General features: G+C 38.2%; 1 protein-coding gene across 2 annotated transcripts; it reads right to left on the bottom strand.

The window, feature by feature from the left end:
• Positions 1 to 3,283: 3,283 nt before the first annotated feature.
• LCA5 (lebercilin LCA5) lies at positions 3,284 to 22,143 on the bottom strand. 2 transcript variants are annotated; one of them, XM_044421640.1, is made up of 8 exons: positions 22,023 to 22,143; positions 14,941 to 15,318; positions 12,635 to 13,164; positions 10,953 to 11,090; positions 10,047 to 10,143; positions 9,417 to 9,565; positions 7,701 to 7,836; positions 3,284 to 6,913 (listed from the first exon to the last, which is right to left on the bottom strand). In XM_044421640.1, exons 2-8 carry the CDS (start codon positions 15,134 to 15,136, stop codon positions 6,111 to 6,113), a joined length of 2,049 nt encoding a protein of 682 aa, XP_044277575.1. In that variant the 5' UTR covers positions 15,137 to 15,318; positions 22,023 to 22,143; the 3' UTR covers positions 3,284 to 6,110. The 2 variants fall into 2 exon arrangements, with proteins under 2 accessions (XP_044277575.1, XP_044277576.1); XM_044421641.1 differs by lacking the exon at positions 22,023 to 22,143 and adding an exon at positions 14,524 to 14,554 and having other exon boundaries at positions 14,941 to 15,006.
• Between the last annotated feature and the right edge of the window lie 200 nt (positions 22,144 to 22,343).

Raw genomic sequence — 22,343 nt, forward strand, 5'->3', positions numbered from 1 at the left:
TTCTGTGGGGAGAGGACAGGAAGAAGGTTCTTCACTTGGTGCCCCAGTGGTCCTGATTACCCGTTGCTGCAGGCAGCAAGAAGTCAAGATCATGATGAGGGGGTGTAAGGGGAGCTTACCTTACCCCTTAGAAAGTTGCATACCCCATCTTATAGCTTTAAATGTGTTTAGCAGAGTTATTGCTGGGAAGTGGGATAATGCCTATATGACAGAGCACGTATTTTGCATGCCGAAGTCTTCAGATTCAATTCCTGGTATCTCCCAAAATGATTGGAAGAATTATGTAGTACATGTCTGCCTTTTGTGGTACACATCTCTGGAGGGCCACTGTCAGTGTGAACTGGCGACACCAGGACAGATAAACAAATCACCCGGCCTGTCATAAGGCAGCTTCCTCCGATTGTTGTGTCACCTAACATTAGCTTTGCCCCTGACATGGTGTGCTGATTCCCGGTGTTGTGGGAGCAGCAGCACAGTCTTTTTCCATTGGAATTTAAGAGCACTTTGGCTTAACATGGAGGGTTGGGGGGGCAGTAATAAATAGATTAACATTTGAAAGCAGAAAGAAGCTTTCAACCAAAAGTTCAGGTGAGCACAAAGAAATATATATGCCAGAAGGGATCTTGTCATGTAACAAAGGGAACTGCTGCTTTTCTTTCTTATAATACCCAACAGCAGAAAGGAACCAAATGAGCTGTAGCCTTTTATGGAGGTGAAAGACTGAAACAGTACAATAAAAAAGACTGACAATTCTCCTTGGAATGAGCCTTCATTAGTACATTGGCAGCATGCCCACATGCCACAGAAAAACCCGCATTCGATTCACAGTTTTTCCTCAATGGGCCAAGAACTGATGATTGCAGAAATGTGACTGCGTTTTGGCATTCAAGCAGGAATACTGGATCGTAGATGGAGGGTTCTTCTCAGTTTCTTCAATGAGGCAGATAAAGTTTAGCTCACTTAAAATTCAAGCACCGGAGCCTTCCCTCATACTAGCTCCTAGTGCCTATTTGGAAGCGGGAGTGAGGTACTTTTATGCAATGGGCATCTGGGCAGTGACAGGTATTCCCATATGTAAGATGATGTTGGAAATAATAGGTTCTTTGAGTCTTGGGAGTTAATGCTAAGGATATGCCAAACTCCATGAAGACCTGGCACAGTATTTTGACAAGTTACAGAGCAGTATTGGGACAGTATCTGCTCCATAAATTTGAGTTATTAAACATCAAATACAAAGAAGATGCAGGTGGGCCACAATAGATATCTTTTTTGGTGTGATGTGTTCTGAAAGAGCACTGTGTATATTTTGTACTCTAGTATGCATCAGAAAGTGGGAATTGGCCCTAAAAGGAAGTTTCTAGCAGAAAATTGAACCTGTAGGAATGACGTACAAATTGCTTGATTGGCCATTCTTGGTTGTAGAGGACTATGAGACATGATGTCATCCATGCTCAATCCAAAAAAAAAAAAGTATTTTGAAAAATAGACTAAATACTCTTTAAACCATCTAGACAGGCAAGGAGAGCCATAGCCAGGGCTAGTTTAGGAGGACTTCATGGAAGTAAATAGTGCCCTCTAAAGGAATTTTCTTTGATTTACAGTACATTAAATACTGTTCGTATATACTGGTACTACAATAATACTCATGAACTAGTTAGTAACAGAAGATTACAGAATTTATTCAGGATTGCTTAAACTTTATATTGGAATGGAAACTCATCATTGCTAACTAGGTGGTTGTAAGAGTTGCAATTTTTGCTGAAAGGACAAATGAGCTTCGTGTGGCCATTGGCAAGTAATTCCCTTCTGGGGGATACATCATTCCCCAAAGTATTTTCGGCTACAGAAAATTCAGAGAATTATCAGAAAACATAGTAGCTAAAGTATTATCAGATGCCACAAAGATGTGTATTGCCAGGTTCCAGCTTTATATATCCTTCAAATGTGTAAGTGAAACGATTAAAAAAGAATTAGAAAAGAAGTGCTTCAGACAAGCTATTAAGGGCACAATTGTATGCATGTTTCAATACTGGGGCTTGTAGGACTTTTCCTGCCCAAGCGTGGTTAGGATTGTGCCCTTATTTATCAAGTGACAGCAGCAGGTAAACTTGCCCCATGCCTGCTCTTTTGAATAAAGCGCGGACTTTGTAGGAAGCAACAGATTTCTGAAGAAATCCTTTGGTGTTGCACTTGATTGCTTACACTATCACTACGGCACTTGTGTAAGCGGAGTGGCAACACTGGGTACTGCCACATGCTTGAGGCTTCAAGAGCCATTAATGGTTAACTTGTAAGATAGTCAGGCTTCTTGCTTTTGCTGCAAGGGAGTGTCCAGCACTAGAAGTAGCTTGAACTTTACTGGAAGGAGATTTTCGTAATTACTGTTCCAAGTGCAGGATTGCCACACTGGAAGAATCTAGGTCACACTCTTCTATTATTTGCAAGAATTAACTATTTTTTTGTGAGCCAACAGGTTGCTATTAATATCTCATTAGCAAAGATTGGAATAAAATAAGATACAAAAATAGCAACGCTAACAAAAGATTAACTTCAAATATCTATCTTTTAAAGTGCATGATCACATGTGAGCTATACTGACAACCTAAATTCGTGAATGGATTCCTTATGCAAACTCTAAGTGGAGTTAATCAAATCTAATGTGTGTATCCTAGCAACATGCCAGTAGCCAGCTGACAATAATACTGAAAGGCTGCTTGTTTTGGTACAGATATCAAGCCTTATTACAAAAGACATGATTTAAAGGGGAGAATGTTATGTTTGTCTTGGCAAAAATGAAATTTATAATTAGATCTTCAGTGCTTTTTAGAAACTTTTGGTCAGGAACAAGGGGAGGCAATACAACTTTTTTTTAGAAACAAGTGCTGTTGGAAAAGAAAAATGTAACAATCTGGTTCAGACGCAAGAATTTAAAGTTTTCAGAATTCAGTTATGCTTTTGAGGACTGCTGTACTGCAAATAGTTAACGACACTAATCTGCAACCCTTCCCAGCAGGATTTTCCTGGCTGGTGTGAAAGACCTCTGTATGATCTAAGCATGGCCTTATCAGTAGAATTAAAGCTGTCACTTTTAAGAGATTGCCAGTGTGGCAAATAAGAATGCTTTGTATGTGTCACTAACCCTACCTAACTTCATGGGGTTTTTTATGAGAAATGCTATCATATAACCCATCTCAAGGCCTTGGAATAAATTAAGGAAAGAAAGATAAGTGAAAAAGTCGAAGCACAACACTTTTTGAATCAGATATACTGAACACAAGCCCATCCAAGAAATATTTTAATATAAATCATTTTTAAAAAATCAAGCATTGTTCCATATGGAACATTTACACAAAATGTAAAGTCATAAAAACAAATTAACAGATATACATAATAAATATATTTTTGAATTGGTACGGAGTGTAAAAATTCTGTAGCAATAGAAATAATTTTTGAACACATACTACAGTCTTCTCAGACATAAAAATCCTTTGCCTAATATTTCAAGAAAATGTGAACACTTTACTGTTGCATTAGAAATGCAAGGACTACATCTCCAGTTCATGGCTGCAGACCACACTTATCAGTAGTTGGAATCCAGGAACAACAAGCTTGCCAAAGGGTCCTCCCAGCTAACAAAGATTTACAAGGAACTGTCAGGATGGTATTTGTAACAAAATGACATCAGATACCGATTTGAAGTTATATCCTACAGGACTTATCACTCACAACTGGCCTTCTCTTCCCCCTTGCAGCCCCAAACGTTTCAGAGCCAATTTGGGGAGGGATGGACCCAAAAGCCTTTGGGGGTTAGGGTTACGGTCATTCTGTCATTAGATGGCTTCAGATGCAGAAAGACACCATTAGATACAACCCATGAAGCTTTAAAATGTTTATGATAAACCAAAGTCCACATGTGTAAATTCTGGTACTATATAGAAGAATAGCAAGACTGCACTTCTGCATTAGTCCTTTGTGTTACTAATATGTTGCAGGGAATCTTCCCAGAATCCACTATCACCTTTCCTCAAGGTTTCGAATACTCGTAACACCAAACTAGACATCTGGGAAATCAGCAAAACTACAGGGTGCTTTGGAACTGTCTGAACCCACAATGTGTCCAGCAAAGATGACATATTTGTATCACAAAATGGTTAAGCTATATAATACAGATTTAATCTTTAATTTATATAGGTCAATCTATATAAATGAAGATGGCTAGTTATGCAGCAGCATAATCTTGATCCAAACAGGAACACTTACTTTTTTCCTAAAGTAGAACTCCTCAGGTTGGCTCTGAAGCAACCAAGAACTTTTTTTCCTGTCCATCACCATTAAATTCAGCCTTCTTGCTTCTATGAGCAATTATTCAGAATGTCTGTTTTGAGGTTAGGAATGAAAAGGCAGAAGCACCTGATGTTTTGTGTCCCCCTCTCCACCTGACAGGTATATAGGGGAGCAGAAGCATCCTATAGATCCGTTAGGTGGTTCATGCACAAGTGCTCCTGCATGCAGAAGGCTCAGGCACAGCTACAGCATTTCAGTGTAGAAACGTTTGGGTGAAGACGTGCCGTGGTGTCTGCAAGAAACGTGCCATTTTTCCCAACAGATGTGTGTGCTTGATGTGCTTCTGACCCAGGTAAATTATATTCCCTAGACTATATTCTCAATTATGTGTAACTAAAATAAAAACAATGTTGAGAAATTGGTGTTCTGCTTTAGTTGCTCAGAGAGACCTAAACTACCAGTCCCTTTTCTTTTCTTATGTTTTTAAATATCTCTGAATAGCAATTGAACTATTTTCTGTTGGTATGAACTGATGTTACACTTCAAGTACATATATTTATCATATTGCAGACCTTCAGAAGCCTTATATGGTATGTTATGAATAATTTATTACAATAAATCAGTTTTAAAGGAACAGTTGGAAAATAAATATTAAAAACAAATGCAGTATTTTTGAGTTTGCGAAAATATAATTTGATAGTGGCCAGCATTGCTGTAAAGTTTATCCAAAGTTTTATTAATAGCTTTAAGCAGTAGGCATTGGGTAAAATCCATTAGGAGCATCTATCACAATTACTAGGATTGTGTTGAAGAACTAACTATACTAAGGGGACTGTTGCTCACAACTGTAATGCTCAATCTATTCACTATCTAGTAGGCTGGCTCATTGGACTGTAATGGAACTGGTGCTCATGACAATTTAAGCAAAAGCTAGAATAATGTATATAACCTTAGGGAATACCTTTTTCGCTTCGCCATTAAAAAGTTCTTTCATAAATGTTCCAAAAACTTATTAAAACTTTAAATATTTAAACTTATTAAAACTTTAAAAACATACTAAAATTTAAATAACGTCAGTATTGATTTTCCCAATAAAGCATGTAGGCATATTGTGCAAGACTAGATCAACATGCTGATACTTGAAGACAAAAGGTTTGCCCCTGCATTCACTGCCTTGCTTGCACAGGCAACCCTGCACACTTAAGGGGATTCCCACAGTCAAAGTGCCTGTTTTAGCTGCTACAAAGGAAGGTCTGAATTGTCCTCAGAGTTGCAACGGGTACTTTCATCTTGCCTGAGGGCTTACAGAGACCATTTTACAAATGGTGTTCGAAGAAAGATACTGCATTGCTCAAAACCAAACTATTGACTAGATACTGCTCATTTCTTTTTGTGGCCAAATGCAAGTTACATTAATGATGTCAGACAGATGCATCACAGTTTCTTTGGGCCGCTAAAATAGAAACATTTAAAACTCTCACTTGAACAATCTGTAGAAAACACTAGCTTCTAAGTAGAAGAGCAAACCATTATTTTTACAAACTGAAGCCATGGAGGACAATAACTACATTCAGACAGACTATGAGGAACCATGCTACAAAATCCATTCAGCTTGTTACACCCGTAATTGTCAGCGGAGGTTGTTATTTAGGACATTCAACAGGGGGCTGCATTTTTGATAATTCATCTGCTTAAAATATTCTGATTCTCCTGCATGCACTTCAGTGCACTTCCTGTCTGTAACAATATCTGAAAAAGTTTAAAAACTATAAATAGCATATTAAATATACAGAATATTTACATATATAGAATGTTACATGCTGTAATCACTGCAACAGTACTTCCTCAATTTCATCTTCTAAGTAATCAAGAGCTTTAACAGCTGGTCTACTTGCCGTATGCTGTAAGAGGTGCCTTTTGGGATTGAAAGTCTTTCCTTCGCTAAAGAAAAGATCGCTATCATCATTTACTTTGACCACAGTGCCTTTATCTTGAAAGACTTTGTCTGTACCACTGTCTTGTTGAAAGGGACCCAAATCATTTCCCTTTGGTGGAGTGATAGTAGCACTGCTTCCAAACAGCTGCTCCATTAAATTGGACTTTCTTTCTCTCTTAATATCAAGAACTACATTTCCCTTAGTGGGTTCATCTAGGAATTCGCTTTTTTGATTAAGCCAGACTGGTCTCCCTAACACTTTCCCAAATGAAGGTACATAGCTACCAAATGTCAAATCATTGCTCGAATAGTCGTCTGTTGTATTTTGATGCTTCTGGATTTCTCCCTTTGTCACCATACTGGGCTGTTCATATTCCAGAAAACCATTGAACAATTTCTCAGTTGTCTCTGAGAACTGGTATGGTCTCTTACTTTTTTCCAAAGAAAATGGTTTAGTTACTATATCTGCATTATGCTCTTGCGCAGCAACATTTATATTGATCTGGGATTCTTTGTCAATTTCATACATCTTAGCAAGCAAAAGTTTCTTTCGTTTTTCTTCTTCTTCTCTTTCACTAATTTGTGTCCCATATTCTAAACTGTCTATTTCTGTTTCCATCTTTACTTTTTCTTCTTTTTCCAGGAAAATACTATTTTCTTTCTTCTTTCTCTCCAATTCTTCTTTTTCCCATTCTGTGAGTTTAAAAATAATAGTGTAGATTTAGATTTATGTATTTGCCATGAGCTCTCACAAGTTTGGCCTCTTGTGCTACTTCCTCCTCTCTCCTACTCCCATATGGCCAGGACAGTTTTGAAAGCATTTATACTTTCTCTTTGATTGAACACCTTTCACTAAAAATAGTGCTCAATCCCATGGCTAAGTATTCACATAATATTCAAACGTATAGCGGATGCATCTTCTTCAAGGTTAGCAGGGAACTCAAACCATTCTGTAACCTTCCACAGCCTATAAGAAGACATGAGTGTACACAGAGTTTTCTGGGTGGACTTCAATAGGCTTGAGCAAGCACAACTGGGCACAGGATTGAAGATTAAGCAGAAATCCTTCTAGAAATGCAGCAAGTTAAGAAACAACTCATGTGTTCCTGCCTGAATGTCTACAAAAAGGACACAAAACTAACATTTCCTACATTCCAGCCTGGCATTATCCTAAACAAAGGCAACTACAATCCCCTCCTCCCAAAAAAACTTGGAGAATAGAAAAACAAGATTCATATGCATAGTACATTTATCTTTCTTATCCTATGAATAAGTAAAGAAAAAGAGCTTGCTTATCATAATCAACAGAGAAATAGCCTTACAAGCAATATAGCTGAAACTCATTTTTAATATTCTTGGGAAAAAGTTCAGTCTTTTATGTCTATTAGTGTGAAATATTTCATGTGTGAGTTGATATCCTTACTCCTTAAGACAAGCAAATAGTTCAGTTGACTCTGCAAAACTAAGTGCATTTTCTTACCATCTCTCAGTTTCTTGGCTCTCTCTTCCAGTGCCTGCAGTTCTTGGTCACATTTCATTTTCTCGTCTCTTTCTTTGCTCTGTACATGCCGAAAGCTTTCTGCTTGATCTTTCCAGTCTATTTTAACTACTTGTTCCTTAAGGAAGTTAATTATGCAGTAGAAGAATTTTTAAAAGCTGTTTGAATGGAGCTGTATTATACTAAACAATTCAATTAAATATTAAATTTCTATGAACTGATGACTTGGCTTCAAATCCATCATGAGTGAAACTGTTTGGGAAAGTTCAAAGAAATGCATTGACTGCCAGTTTCCTCAGTGCAAATGCTCCATGTACTTCAGTGCTAACTGCTCCAGGCACTGTGTTGTGCAAGCCAGGTGTTAGACTGAGTTGTCATTACATGTGAAGCGGGCTGTAGTAAGAGAGGCCCCTTCAGCAATGTGTAAGGGCTGTGAAGTGCCCAGCAGGCTGCAATACAAAGCTGACGGGAACTCAGGAGAGGGCTATTACCTGGCCAATTATTCTATTTTACTTTCTCTCTATAAACTAATCCTTTAAGATTACTGTTGTTGGTATTTCAGAGTTGCTGACAATATTGAACCAAGATAGTATTGTTTTTTCTGGAGGAAACAGTTAACAATATGGTAGTTCAATACCCCTCTGAACTGTATGGTACCAATCCAATGCATACTGATTTATAAATAGACAAAAAAATCAGTGATGATTATAAATCTATCCTACAGATTTACAGCAAAATATACCCCATAGTTTACATAGAATTGCAATAACAGTTAATAGTAAACATTATGGCATTTATAATCTCTATAACGTTTTTATAATGAGAACAATTACAAGAAGGAACATTTGAAGGACCTTTGCTTGGCATAACAATTGTGCAAAATGCAGGCATGTGGATCTTTCCCACTTGGTTTGCATGGATATTGAAAGTCGCTTTTAAAAATAAAGTTGAAAGTAGAGATCTTGACTTAATTGATGTCCTGATACATTTAAGAGACAATGGAAGGAGGACGTTCCAGCAAATTTCCTCATCCTGCTTTTAAATATGCCTCCACCCAATTTGTAGGAATCCCTATTTTTGCTCAGCTTGCTGCATCACAGCTCTACCCTATTCAGCATCCCCAAGCCCTCAAGAAATCCTTTGGTGGGGAGGAGGCTGCTGAAGACAGGGCAGGAAAGTCACTTTCCGCCTGCTCTTGTCCACATGTGTTTGGATGGATCCAGCGGGCAGGATTCTCAAAACCTTTGTCATACTAGGCTGGTTTGGTGGTACTGCAAAAAAACTGCAAACCCTAGGAGATTTCATCAGGAGGAGGCATCCCTACACCGGTCCCTAGCATTGTTATTCTGTTAGTGCGAATTGCTTCTGCATCACCTAATCAATATCCTGCCTTAATTTTGTCAAACTTCAGCAAATGTAGCCCTACTCCCACATGATTCTGACAAAACTAGAAAACAGTCTTACATCAGAAATGGGTATGCCAAAAAGGTACAGAGTAATATCTTTTTATTAAACACTTTCATACTCTTCAAATTGTTTGCACAGGCTTTCACTAACAAGCTCATTCTTGCCTGGACTTTCAAGTTGTGCTAGTTTTACTCCAAAAATGAAGGTCAGCACAGCCTATTTTGAAATACATTTCAGGAATTATTAATACGTTAGGAACTGAGCGACTTATGGGATACAGATGAAACTCACCATTCTGAGATGTACATTATTTTCCCTTTCTTCTGGCATTTTGTCAGCAATGAAGTCTGGTGGCAAAGGAAATTCTACTGGGGAAATGAATCCTGAAGTCTGTACTGCTTTTGTTAACTGTAATTCTCTTTTAGCATTCTTATTAATCACTGCAATAAATATATACTCAATGTTACTTTTAAAAAGATTTTAAAAACAAAATCATAAAGATGAAACCCAATTGACTTAACACACACATACTAAGCATAGCTCCCATGTGTTAGAAAATGTGTAATAGAATGTGGAGCTACCACATAGAAATTCTGGAACTATTCTCTTCTCCTTCTAAGCAGCAATATGCATTTAAAAGTTTAAAAAAACTGATAAGGCAAGAGTTATTCTTGATAACTCATTTCCTTTGATGGCACTACAAATATCATCATCACTCTTCAATCAGACTAAGTGTATTGTTTGCTTGAGTTGTCCAGTTAGCAAATTTAGGATAAAGATCGTTTTACTTTTCAACCAGCTAAACACTGAAAAAGTAAACTGTGAGGTCAGCATTCCAGAAATACTTTATCATCTCATATTCCCCTTTAAAGTAAACTTGGCCATTACGGTTTAGATTGTAACTTTTTAGAAAGTAGTTACCTTTTTTTCTTGATATAATATCAGTATCTTTTTTGGGTGAAGGTTTCAACATTCGATTGGCATATATATTTTTTGCATCTAGTTCTCTCTCTTTTTCCTAATTAAAAAGGGATTAATAAATTATATTGTCCATACAGTAACCAAAAATAATTTTTCTTGCTTTGTTTCTTGTATATAATTCTGCTTTATCATTCAGCTCCCCAGATTAATATGCAGAAGTAACTATATGTGCAAAATTAGTGGATATGAATACAAATGGGCAATATATACCATTCTGAAGTTCTCAGAGCCACTACAGAACCAAATGCAAAAAGGCACAGAAAGCAAAGAGCAGTTTAAAGAAAATAAAAGTCTCTCTGTTAATCTTTGTTATGCTAAACTGCCAAGGGCTAACTTCCTAACATTTGCAGAGTAAATCAACCCTAACTTGCTGCAAGACTTTGACTGTAGGAGACAATGAAGTAAGGTCGAGCATAGTTTGTCTTTTCCAATCAGCTTAAGAGAGAGCACAGAAGTGTGTCTTCATTGTCTTCCTCTCCACTCCAAACCTATCAGTGGTTCTGATTCTCAATCAGAAGCACTAAAAGAGAAAGCTAAGGTACTTGGACCTCCCTGTACTCCGTTCTTGTAATAGGTTGGAGTGACCAGACAAAATCAATGTTCCAGGCTGGTGCAACTCAGGCCAACAGTGAACCAGCTTTGTCCTAGAAAATGCTTGTATCTCACAGTAATTACATGCCAGCTGCAGGAATTCTGGCACAGAGTATTTTAAAGATGCTAGAATATTCTAAATGATTCTCAATTATTACTATAGAAGGTAATTATGCTGGGAACTTATAGTAAGTTGGCTTCCACTAATAAATATGATACAAAACTGTTCTATAACCAGAAAGTCTCAGCTTTTACCTTTAGTTTTTGATTTAGTCGTTGGACTTCTTCTTGGAAAACCTTATTTTCTTCTTGGGCTTCACATAATTTCTTTTTCTCAGCATTCAATTGCCTCTGAAAACTACTGTTACTAAGGTCAAGATTCTTCTCCAAGTCCTACAGTGCAATATCAGAATACCATTTTGTAAACACTGTTTTTTAAAAATAGACAAATTTAAAGAATGCTTGAACAGAAAATATTTTGCCAAAGTAGGCCCTCCTGACCACATGGTATCAAAATATGAGATCTCTACTAAGCATCTTTCACTTGCTGCTAACAAAGGTTAAATACAGAGGAGATCCAAGCAGAAGCCATGCATACAAGGAATTTTCCAAGCCATCCTCAACTAAGCCTCTCTGGAGGGTTACGATTTGACAACCTTAACTCCCTCTCAATGAGGAAGCTTCACTAAATGATAAGAACACAAGGCTTCTCTGAATCCTAGAGTTATACTGGAAAACAGATTAACCCTGCTCCCAAAACTTGTTTTGACTCTGATTAGGCATGAAGTGATAACAAGCTGAAGGAGGAATGTGGAGGCACACTAGATTATCTCTATATGCAGGAAAAGCTTCTGTTTTGCAGCACTCACTGACAGCCAAAGCTGATACATCTGAGCCTTCCACCTGTGAGGTAGCTGAAGGAAATGCAGGTACATGAACTTGCCTTCCATGCTTGAACCATTTGTCAGGAGGAGGCAAAGCAAGCCACTCGATTTTATTTCATTTTTACTCTATATTTTATTTGACTTTCATTCTGCTTTTCTATCATAAAAAATAAAACTTAGAGCAACTTATAAAAGATTAGATTAAAAATGGAGAAAAACCATTTCTAGCAATAATACCAAACACTATTAGAAATCCATCATAATGAGCTTCATAAAATGAGCAACAGCACACTCACAATGTATCTTGAAATGCTTGTTTGTACTGTTGCACTTACACCTTCTCAAAACTTTTCATGCAAAAATTAAAGGTTGTATCCAGAATGCCCTTCCTTCTGTGAATGACATCTTTCCATGTATAGAAAGATCTCTGATTCAGCAGAGATGCCTGCTGAGGGAAGTTGAGGGCATGATTTTTTTCTTAATTTTAAACCCTCTGTACCAACCTCCAGTGCTGTTCCAGAGGGTCCAGAACATTTCAGAATATATTTGCAGTGGGCACACAGAAATCAGGCAAATTTGCCCCCTCTCCAACCATTAATGCATACACTGGAAGTGGTGTTTTTTTAGCAGGTGTCCACCTGTAACACTTTAAAATTTAGCTAAGGATGTGAAAGGGTACTTAGAGGTACTTTAGAATTTAGAGGCACTTTTCATGTTCAGCACAATCATATGCATACCTACTCTGAAGTAAGCACCACTGAACTCAATGGGACTCAGTAGCAGGTAAGTGGGTGCAGGATTTCAGCCTTACTAATTTAGTATTTTGGGAATTAGAACAATTTTGTTAAATTTGAGACACATGACTCTTGGTTGAATGCAAAGAAACTGGTACACTAAGCAGGCCAATATACTTCTGAAATTACTATTTGCTACATTTATAATCTTCTTCCCCTCTGCAGTTTGCTAGCGACTGTTTGAATATTTATATATAATCATAATAATACAATGATAAATTAAGAGTACTGAAACCTAGAAATATTAATGTCTCCTTACCTTAATTCTTTTCTCACTGTCATCCAGCCTGTTTTCTACCAAAGCTAGCTTCTTAGCCAGTTCATCACGTTCAGGGAGATGCTTGTCCTCTGCAAGTCTCCTCAATTTTTGTAAGCTACCCTTGGCCTTAGACAGCTCCTCCTCTGAACTCCGCAGCTTCCTCTCTGTTGTTTGTTCTCTTTCTTGTGATTTTCTTAAGCGCTCCCTCAGTATTCTCATCTCATCATTATGCCGCGCCAGGAGTTGAGAGATTTCATTTTCAGTGTCCTCAAACTTATGCAGAGCTTTCTCATGTCTGTACTGAAGCCGCTTTAGTGCCCTATTTTCTTTCTGCAGCTCATCAAGTTTGACATGCAGTTCAGTTAGTTCATTACGAAGCTCATTAATTTTCAGCAACCTGACAGAAAGCACTCGTTTTGTAACGAGACTGATATCTTTGGCAGGAGACTCCCTGTTGAGACTCTGGGAGCGAAAACCCCAGCGGAGCCCTCTTTTGCTGGGTGCATATTTAGAGGCAATTTGCTTTGTGGCTACAACAATAACAAAACAGAGTTGGTACTGCAGTAAAAATCAGCAAGCTGCTACAAAATGTCTCCATTACACAGGATCACTTTTTCTCCTGCCAGCATATTAAAACTTTCTCTACATATCCGCAGTAAACAAGAAAAACCTGACATGTACTATCTTTTCAGAGCTATTTACAAAGTAAGGGAAATAAACTCACATTATAGAACAAATTAGTTTCATAAACTTTTATTCCTTCACTTCTGCAGATCTAGCCCAAAGACATTATAGAGGCAGTTTGCTTCCAGCAGGTTTTAGTTGCAGAGCTAGAAGCCATTATAGCAGTCAGGTGAGTAGATTGCGGTTTAGGGCACAGAGGTAGCCACATGTTAGACTTGCTGCAAATGCTGGAAGATTCTTTATCAGTGACATGTTCTCAATAATCCAGTCAGTCTTACAATTAAATCTTTCCTTCTCTGAACAAGATTAGTATCATGTTAGGCATATGGAAAAGGGTAAAAATACTTCAGATGGTACAAAATAGAGCTGCCAGGATGCTGTCGGGGACTGGTCGTTATTCTCACATAACTCCAGCTCTCTATCAGCTCCATTGGCTTCCCATCGAAGTCTGGGCTCAATTCAAGGTGCTGGTTATGACCCATAAAGCCCTAAACAGCTTGGGGCCAGGATACTTAAGGGAACACCTTTTTCCTTATATGCCCTCCCACCCCCTAAGATCGGCAGCAGCAGAGGCCCTTCTCCAGGAACCCCCTTTGAAAGAGGTCAGGAGACAGAGTACTCGGAGGATAGCTTTCTCTGTGGTGATACCCCGACTATGGTATGTGCTCCCTAGAAAGGTCTGCCTGGCGCCGTCATTATATGCTTTTTGACGTCAGGTCAAGACCTTTTTAGTTGACCAATATTTTAACATAAAGTATTTTTAATTGTATTAGATTTAATTTATTTTAAATAGATTAGTTTTATGCTTAGTTGTGGAATAGTTAATTTATTTTATTTAGGATTTGAAGTAATGTTGTAAACTGTCCAAAGATGACTGATGGATGGCCTACAAATTTTCTAGATAGATATTTAGACAAAAAAGTCCTGAAATTCCTAGCATTTCTCAGCCAGCCATGCATAGGATTGTACTCTTAGAAACAGGGAAATCACACAGAAGGGCTTAAGCTGCACCTCTCTTAGTGTCGCTGCCTTTAACCAACTCTCTCTCTCCCTCCCTCCCCCCACCTTCAACTGAGACAGCCAATCAGTGATCTCCAATGGCACATGTAGTCCTCCCCATTCTCCAGTTCTATTTGTGTTTTAATATACCATTCATAGGTTAGTCTTCCCTGAACTGGCAACCTACAGCTCTCTGCATTACTGACCTTTAGTCATACTGTCTGGGGGTGAGGATACCTGAAATTCAAAACATCTGATGAGTACCTGTTTGGGGGAAGCTAATATAGGCATTGGTTCCAGAGTAACATAACTCCTTACATAATACAAATGCTACTATTCTTTTGCTGCAAGAGGGCTGCAAATGATATAGATTAAACACAGATCTGATAGCAGATCAAAACTACTTCCAGCAAAGTTGCAAGGAAAATGAAACGTCATATGAGAATGTATTTCTCCCCCAACTCCTGCTGAATACTTTTAATTTCATTGTGAAGCAACAGTTAGATCGTAGTCCAGGTTAAACATGCCAATTCAGTTTAGTCACATTTCAGTACAATTTTACTTCTAAGTAATATTATTGAGGACTGCGGTAAGTTAGAAATCATGTTATCTCAACCACTTACCTTGATAATATGCAATGCTTTTCAAATTCTGAGCTTTATTAATTTTTTCACCAGTGTTTGTAGACTGAGTGCCAATGGTTGGTGAATGGTCAGAGGCACAAGATGAATCATCATCAGAATAGTAAGAATCACTGCTTTTATCACTGCCTGATCTTTTGTTGTGTCCAGAATCCAGACTCCTTCCTCTCTCCCCCATTTTCAATAAAGGGAATGTTCCAGACCTTTTCTCAAGGAATATTCATTTCACCAGAGGACAGCTCATGCAGTCAGTGGTGGAACTGCTGGCTTCTTGCCAATTCATCATTAGCTTGCTTTCAGAAGGGCTGCTGGGTTTCATTTTGACAATCAGTGCTTGTCATTCAGAGTGCATGTTTCTATCTGAATTGAGAGAGAGAAAAATTGGAATTGGGTTACTTTTCCATCTTATGATAAAAAGTGTTTTTAAAAGTATATACTAGCTAGCAATTCCTGCATCTAACACTGAAAAAAGTCTCTGTGTATACATCAGGGTAGTGCCATTCTGGGGACTATGGTTCATTAAGTCACTGTGAACCACATACATTTCTGACATCACAGATTTGGTAGAACAAAAGTGGGATCCCTCAAAGGCAAGCATTAAAAAATGCCTGAGGTAGCATATCGCTTCACTTGAAAACAAAAACCTAATTCCAAATGAGTATGGAAAATGCAAGGTAGAACAGGCAAATCTGAAAGTTCATTGATTATTAATTTAGAAAATAAGGAAGACATTTTGATTTCAGCAACACCAAACATAGTTAAACTTTAAATAATCAGATATTAATCAGATATCCTGTGAGCACCACTAATTTGCTCCATTTCAGAAATGAGTGCTTCTACTCTTTGTGGCTGCTTCAAGAACGTCAATTTCTCATTGTGCCTACAGCGAGTCCTGCTAACGCACAGGCATCACTGGATACCGCCAAATATTAATTACATTACATTACTATACAGCCCAATAGCCAAAGCCCTCTGGGTGATTCATAGTACTTTTCTTTATCAACAAAATGACAAACTTGACAACAAAACTCCTTACCACATCAGACCAAGGTGAATTTAGACCAGGTATTCTATTTTGCACAAGGGCCAATGAAAGGGCTTGCATGTGATTGACTGTGTCCTGTTTGTTCCCAGCATGTAACACCTCGGAATTTGGTCTATATACCCACCCACACATAAAATGGATAAAATCTGTTCCTAGATTTACCTTTCTTAAAACTTTCTAATCCATTAAAAAAACCATCTGTGTTATTAGTCGGTGTCATAGGGTATGCATCCATTGTATACGAGTAAGTTCCTAAGTAGGTTATTCTTTGAAGCCCTAGACCAGCCTTCCCTAACCTGATGCCCTGCAGGAGTGCTACAGCCTGCAGGGAAGAAAAAATGGAGGTCTAACGTTTTCATACCTTTCTGTGGACTGAAATGGAAAATGGCATTTTCCAATACAAAAGTACATTTTAATTTGGTTTAGTCAAAGTAAGAATTAAGCTAAACTGAATTTTCAAACACAGCTTAAAAGGAAATTTAATAGCCAGTACATATTTTGAATAAATTTTAAATATATTTATATGTATTTCATTTTATGTGTATATTCCCAGTTTTTTTCTACAATAATATAGCAGAATATCAAATATTAAGGATAAAATCATGTGGGGGGGTTAGACAGAAAAATGTCCTACAACTCTCAGTATTTTCTAGCCATACATAGGAAAGCACCCTTAAATGAATTAAATGGACATCTGACTGAGAGTAAAACCTATTGAACTCAAAGGGAGTAATTTCTGGCTAGAGCCACATAGGAATGTAGTGCAAAATAATATAATGCTGCACTTTCATTAACCAAACCCTTTGTGGGTTACCTGTGTCTGAAGAAACAAAGATTTTGATAAAGCTCTGCTAACTCATAGAAGATTTCACTGCTATTAGACCAATCTAGCACTCTCTTCTCCCAGGTTTTGTAAAAAAGAAAAACTGTATGCAGTGTCGAGATTTTTGCAAAAGAAAGCATTCAGTTGGTACATTTTTTGTAAAGAAAACCGAACGCTTACTTGATCAGACATAATTCTGTCCTTACTCTGATGATGTATTTAAAATGTCGCCTTTGTTCAATATTTAAAACAAGCTGAAAGGAACATTACTAATAAGAGCACCAATTCTTTAAAAAGAATTATTTTACATCTTGGAATGAGAAATACTGTTATGATAATGCATATTTTTGAAGTGGAATTCTAATCCACTTCTGTATTCACTACTGATACTCTCCCACACAGCATTACTACTCCTAGACACAGTTAAGAGTAAAACATGCTGATAACTAGAAAGTCAAGATTCATCTTTTTTTAAAAAAATTGGGAAAAAAGAATAAATTATTTTAGGGCCTCAGCAATTATAGGCAGCCTATAAATATATGTAAATAAATAAATTTTATAGGATGTAAGTACAAATACAAAAAACACATAAAAGAAAAAATACTCAATACACATAATCAAATATTTTAAAAAATCCCCAGAAATCACCCTTGGTGCACACTTCCACTGCAACTGTGGCTGCCTAGTATTGAGATAAAGGTGAAAAAAGGATTGAAGAATTATTTTAATAATATATAGAACATGTTTATTGGACATATATTAATAAACGGGGAAGGTCATAAACCCTCTAAGAATGTATTGCAATTTTGGACTGAAGGGGGCATCTTGGAAAGAGTGGAAAAATGAAGGGAAAAAAGAGAAAGTTATTCTAATACTGTAAAGAAGAAAATCTGGGCACTATTTTATCAAAGTACACTTCTAGTCCTAAGGTTTAAGACCACTAGAAAATAAGAATTCAGGAACAAAACATCCCAGCCCCAAAACAGCACATCACTAAGTGTCATGTGAAATTATTATGCCTTTACAAGGAGATCAACTAGTTTAAGTGCTCAAGCAATGCAAGGATATTTTAAAATCCTCGAGAGATTTGTTTTAACTTTATACAGTGGGAACATGCTTTTCAATATGAAATCCATTATATTGCCTGCCAAGATTTGCTTATTGGTACCCTGCCAAACTTGTTAAGTAATTTCATCAGCCTAAAAAGTACTGTTCATTTTTGTGGCTAATGAATTGCTTTGAAATCTGAGTTACTTCAGTAAGTATAAGGGCTTTTATAATTAAGAAACTTCGTGGTCCATTGCCTTTAACTATCATGGAGCACTTTCATTTAATTATAAAGTCATTTTAATTTCAGTACACGCAAGTTAAATCCTGAAGGTTATCTACATTGCCTTGGCAGTTTTGATAAGATTGTTCAAAATTCCAGTCATTTACAGACTTACTTGCAAGCAATATATATGGGCTGAAATTAAGTCTACAACAGTAACAGTACTATACAGTTGCTAAAAATCATGTTAGGCCTTTTTAGCCTTATAAAATCTGTATCATCAATATTCCTACGGGTTTCATTTACAAATATATGTACATAGCTATAGAGAACATGAACTACTGCTAGCTTTCCTTTCACAAAGCTGAATTACAGGATTATTATTATATTGCATTTATAGCCTGCCTTTTTTGTCCTCTAGTTCAAGGCATCTTATATAGCTCCATTTTATCCTCCCAGCAACAAAACTGTGAGGTAGGTTAGCCTGATAGTCTATAACTGGCCCTAAATCACCTAGAGAGCTTCATAGCTGAGTGGGGACTAGCACCCGTATTTCCTGGGTTCCCAGTTCAAAAGTCTAACCAACCGCACCATGCTGAATCTCAAAAGGGGGCAGCTACTGTTTAGGAATAATCCATACCAGTTAGTATGCACATGCAAAAGAATACCATGCCTTTCAGCTTTGCCTCCTTACTTTGAAGTAATTCCCACCTTTCAATGGGACTTCTTAAAAAATGTGTAGGATCACAACAATCAAACACAAGACCCATCCAAAAGCAACGCATTGTGTTTCCTAGTTTAGGATTCCAGATGTAACACTACAATTCTGGTAAAAAAACTGAAAGGCTATAAATCAGTTAAGGGAATGGAGAAAATAGAGTGTGAATTTTTTTTCCTCTAAGATCCTCCCATGAGGCTGAAAAATGGAAGATTTGGGAAAGTTAAAAGGAAATACTTTTTCATAGTACACAGATAATTCATTACCACAAGATGTAGTGATATACATTAATATATTTGGCATTAAACTTGAAACTTAATAGTTATATTGCACCAAGAGGCAATACCATCAATGTTAAAAGCGAAGACTTCTGTGGATATTCATTTAGTTCAAGATTCCCACCTCAAACTCAAAAGGGAAAACGTTTTGCATAAAAATGGTATACTCAATTCGATCAGGCTTATTTCCTAGAAATTATGTTCAGGATTGTAACATTAGTATAAGAAAACACTACTTCTCAAGTATTTCAAACTCAAAAGTTGCTGGGATCTTGGACTGAATACATTGATTTACACCCATAAATGTATTTTCTATTTTTCCATCCTCTTAGGCATTGTCCCCTTCCATTATAAACTGAGGCATTGTACTCCACAACACCTAACGAAAGGCTAGAGAAAAAATATTTAAAGCATTTCTATACCATTTGAATTAACATAATGCTCTCAGAACAGCTCTCAGCAAGCAGTTCAAATATACCAAGATAACAATTTAAAACAGATTTAAAAACAGACTTGCCTGACATAAAACATCCCTATAACAGTAAAATTGGACAGGAATATGTCACAAACAATAAACTAAGCAATAATACATAGTAACAGTTAACCCACCTCTGCCAGAACAATTAAAAGTCAATGTTAAAGTAATCAATGGTTAAAATGGCAAGAAAATATTAAAGTTTTAACCTGACACTGAAAGATCTTCCTGGGAGCTGATTCCACAGATGGGGCACCACAGCCAATAAGGCCCTTCCCCTTAGCCACCCTCTTAGCTTTCTTTAAGGTGGCTCACAGGGAAGGGACTCTGCAGATGTTCTAAGGTTTCAAGTAGTTGTATATGAGAGAAGACACTCCTTTAGATATCCAAGCCGTAAGTCAGTTAAGGCTTTATACATTAGTGTAAGCACCTTAAGTGGGCCGGGACTTCAGTTGGTGACCAGTACAGATGATATAACACCAGACTTGTTGTTAGTCACGAAGTTGTGTCCAACCCATCGCGACCCCATGGAAAACATTCCTCCAGGCCTTCCTGTCCTCCACCATCCCCCAGAGTCCACTTAAGCTGACAGCAACTGCTTCAGTGACTCCATCCAGTCACCTCATCCTCTGCCATCCCCTTCTTTTGCCATCTATTGTTCCCAGCATCAGGCTCTTCTCCAGGGAGTCCTTCCTTCTCATTAGGTGGCCAAAGTATTTGAGTTTCATCTCCAGGATCTGGCCTTCTAAAGAGCAGTCAGGGTTGATCTCCTCTAGGACTGACTGGTTTGAGCACCAGACTAATGTGTTCATTTCTGCTTGTCCCTATCAGTAGATAAGCTGTCCTATTCTGTACCTATCAGCCCTATGGTAAAATGAAAGTACTTTGTATGAAAAAGTTCAGAATTAATTGAATTCTTTCCTCTCTGTTTAATAACTAACTAAATAACTACAATACTGATCAATGTTGTTCCATTTCAGTGCCTTTTCCCTGGGTCCAAGCAAAGTCTTAACAAAACTATACCACAGACTGTTACATATCTCTGGTACACAAACCTGTTCTGTTTCATGGAGGAACATTTTAGACAAAAGTTGGTATAATTTTATGTTCAATGTACAAGGAATTCATAACACCATAACTAACAAGAAAGACAGGCCATTTCCATGCCAGTCAGGAAATGAAATGGCAGTATCAAAGCACCCATTTCATTATAGCAACAGCAGTTAAAGGCACAATCCTAATGCATGTTTAAATAGAAAAGAATTCTTACAACATCCAGCCAGTCATGCTGTATTCAACAGGGCTTACTCCTGAGCAAGAATGTTTAGGATTGCAGCCAGAATACCTCTCATTGCTTACACATGTATTCTCTGACACGAAACATTTCTGACTGTAAAAAATGTAGTACATACTAACCAGTCTCAAAAAGGCAGGAATTCTGTCAGCAAAAAACATGGAGCTGCTAGGTATGCTGAAGTATCTGATTGAACATACCTAATTAAACTCTTCAACTAGTAAGGACAAAGGTAATGCCGGAGTTATAACAACAAAAAAGTTTTAAGCTTTTGCCTATAGAAAATTATTTTTTCCAACACCTACTAATTTTGGAATGTTGATGGGGGGGGGAATGTGGAAGAGAAATCTGATCAGAAGACACTTTGTTGTCATAGTAACTCCCCAAAGGACTCATGGCACACTTAACGACAAAGGAAATGAAAACGGCAAAGCACCTGAAAAAAAAATAAGACTCGAGCTGTAAATTCTAACGATCCCTGCGAGGGAGTAAGCCCCATTGAATACACAAGACTACCGAATATGGGCTTTCTAACCCCATTCAGTGTATTTGCCATGCAGAATACTAGAGTGAAGTTTTTGTGAATACTTCACATGCAAGAACTGTATTGCCATCTATTTCTCTCCCCGTTAAATATATGCACCGCGATACAGAAAAAAGCTGTGTACAGTGGGTTCATGGAGAGGTGTAACCTGTGTGACATTTCCGTGCAAAGTTCAGATGAATGCAAATTAAATGAAGAGGCTATACAGCATTAAGGCACATGCAGCTTGGGAGAGAAGTCAACATCTGGAGATATCCGCCAGACATTTCCAGATACTGATACCCACCACATCTCCTTTCGTCTCGCATCTCATTAAGTGAGCCTAAGCCCTTAAACGTTAATGCCACAAGCAACCTGCCCAGCTCCAAAGCGCTACAAGTCTCTGCACGGTGCTCACAAAAGGAAGCCTTTCGACAAAGTGGGGAGCACGCCGCAGAATTCAAGGAGAATTTGCACGTTTCTCTTCTGACAATGCCCAAACATGGGAAGGGGATGTGGGGAGCGGCTTAGAGTGGCAGGACCGACGGCTAAGCCAACTCATCTCGCCTCCTCTCCAAACCGGAGCGCAGACACTCCTCCTGCTGCTCCCCTTCCTCAAAGGGACCCCCCGCCTGTACCTGTCTCCTCAGCTGCACAGACGAGCCGTCAAGCTGGACGGTTGCCGGGCTCGGCTTAACGGGGGCCGCCCCGCCGCGTTCCGGGATATTTACACCAGGCTCCAAGGTAACGGGGAAGAGAAGGAAAGGGAAGAGGCGGGGATTGGGGGAGGGGCAGGAGGCAGCCGCTCTTAAAAGTCGTCCTATTGGCCTCCTGCCTTGCCAAAATCTTCGCCAAAAAGAACCAATCGCCGCGTCCGATTGAGCCGGAAAGGGCGGGCAGGAGGAAAAGCTAGAGGCTTGCCATTGGGCAAGGCTACAAGGCGGAGCTGCCCTATTGGC

This window comes from Varanus komodoensis, unplaced genomic scaffold, assembly GCF_004798865.1.
Source record: "Varanus komodoensis strain SLA01 unplaced genomic scaffold, ASM479886v1 scaffold12, whole genome shotgun sequence".
In the NCBI taxonomy this organism is placed as follows: Eukaryota; Metazoa; Chordata; class Lepidosauria; order Squamata; family Varanidae; genus Varanus; species Varanus komodoensis.

What these genes read in the sequence shown, in the direction of transcription:
- LCA5 (XM_044421640.1), bottom strand. Translation starts at nt 15,136, where the DNA reads ATGGGGGAGAGAGGAAGGAGTCTGGATTCTGGACACAACAAAAGATCA. An exon ending in TATTATATCAAGAAAAAAAG is followed by an intron (nt 9,566 to 10,046) that starts GTAACTACTTTC and finishes TATTTATTGCAG; the next exon opens with TGATTAATAAGAATGCTAAA. An exon ending in AGCCAAGAAACTGAGAGATG is followed by an intron (nt 6,914 to 7,700) that starts GTAAGAAAATGC and finishes TTAAACTCACAG; the next exon opens with AATGGGAAAAAGAAGAATTG.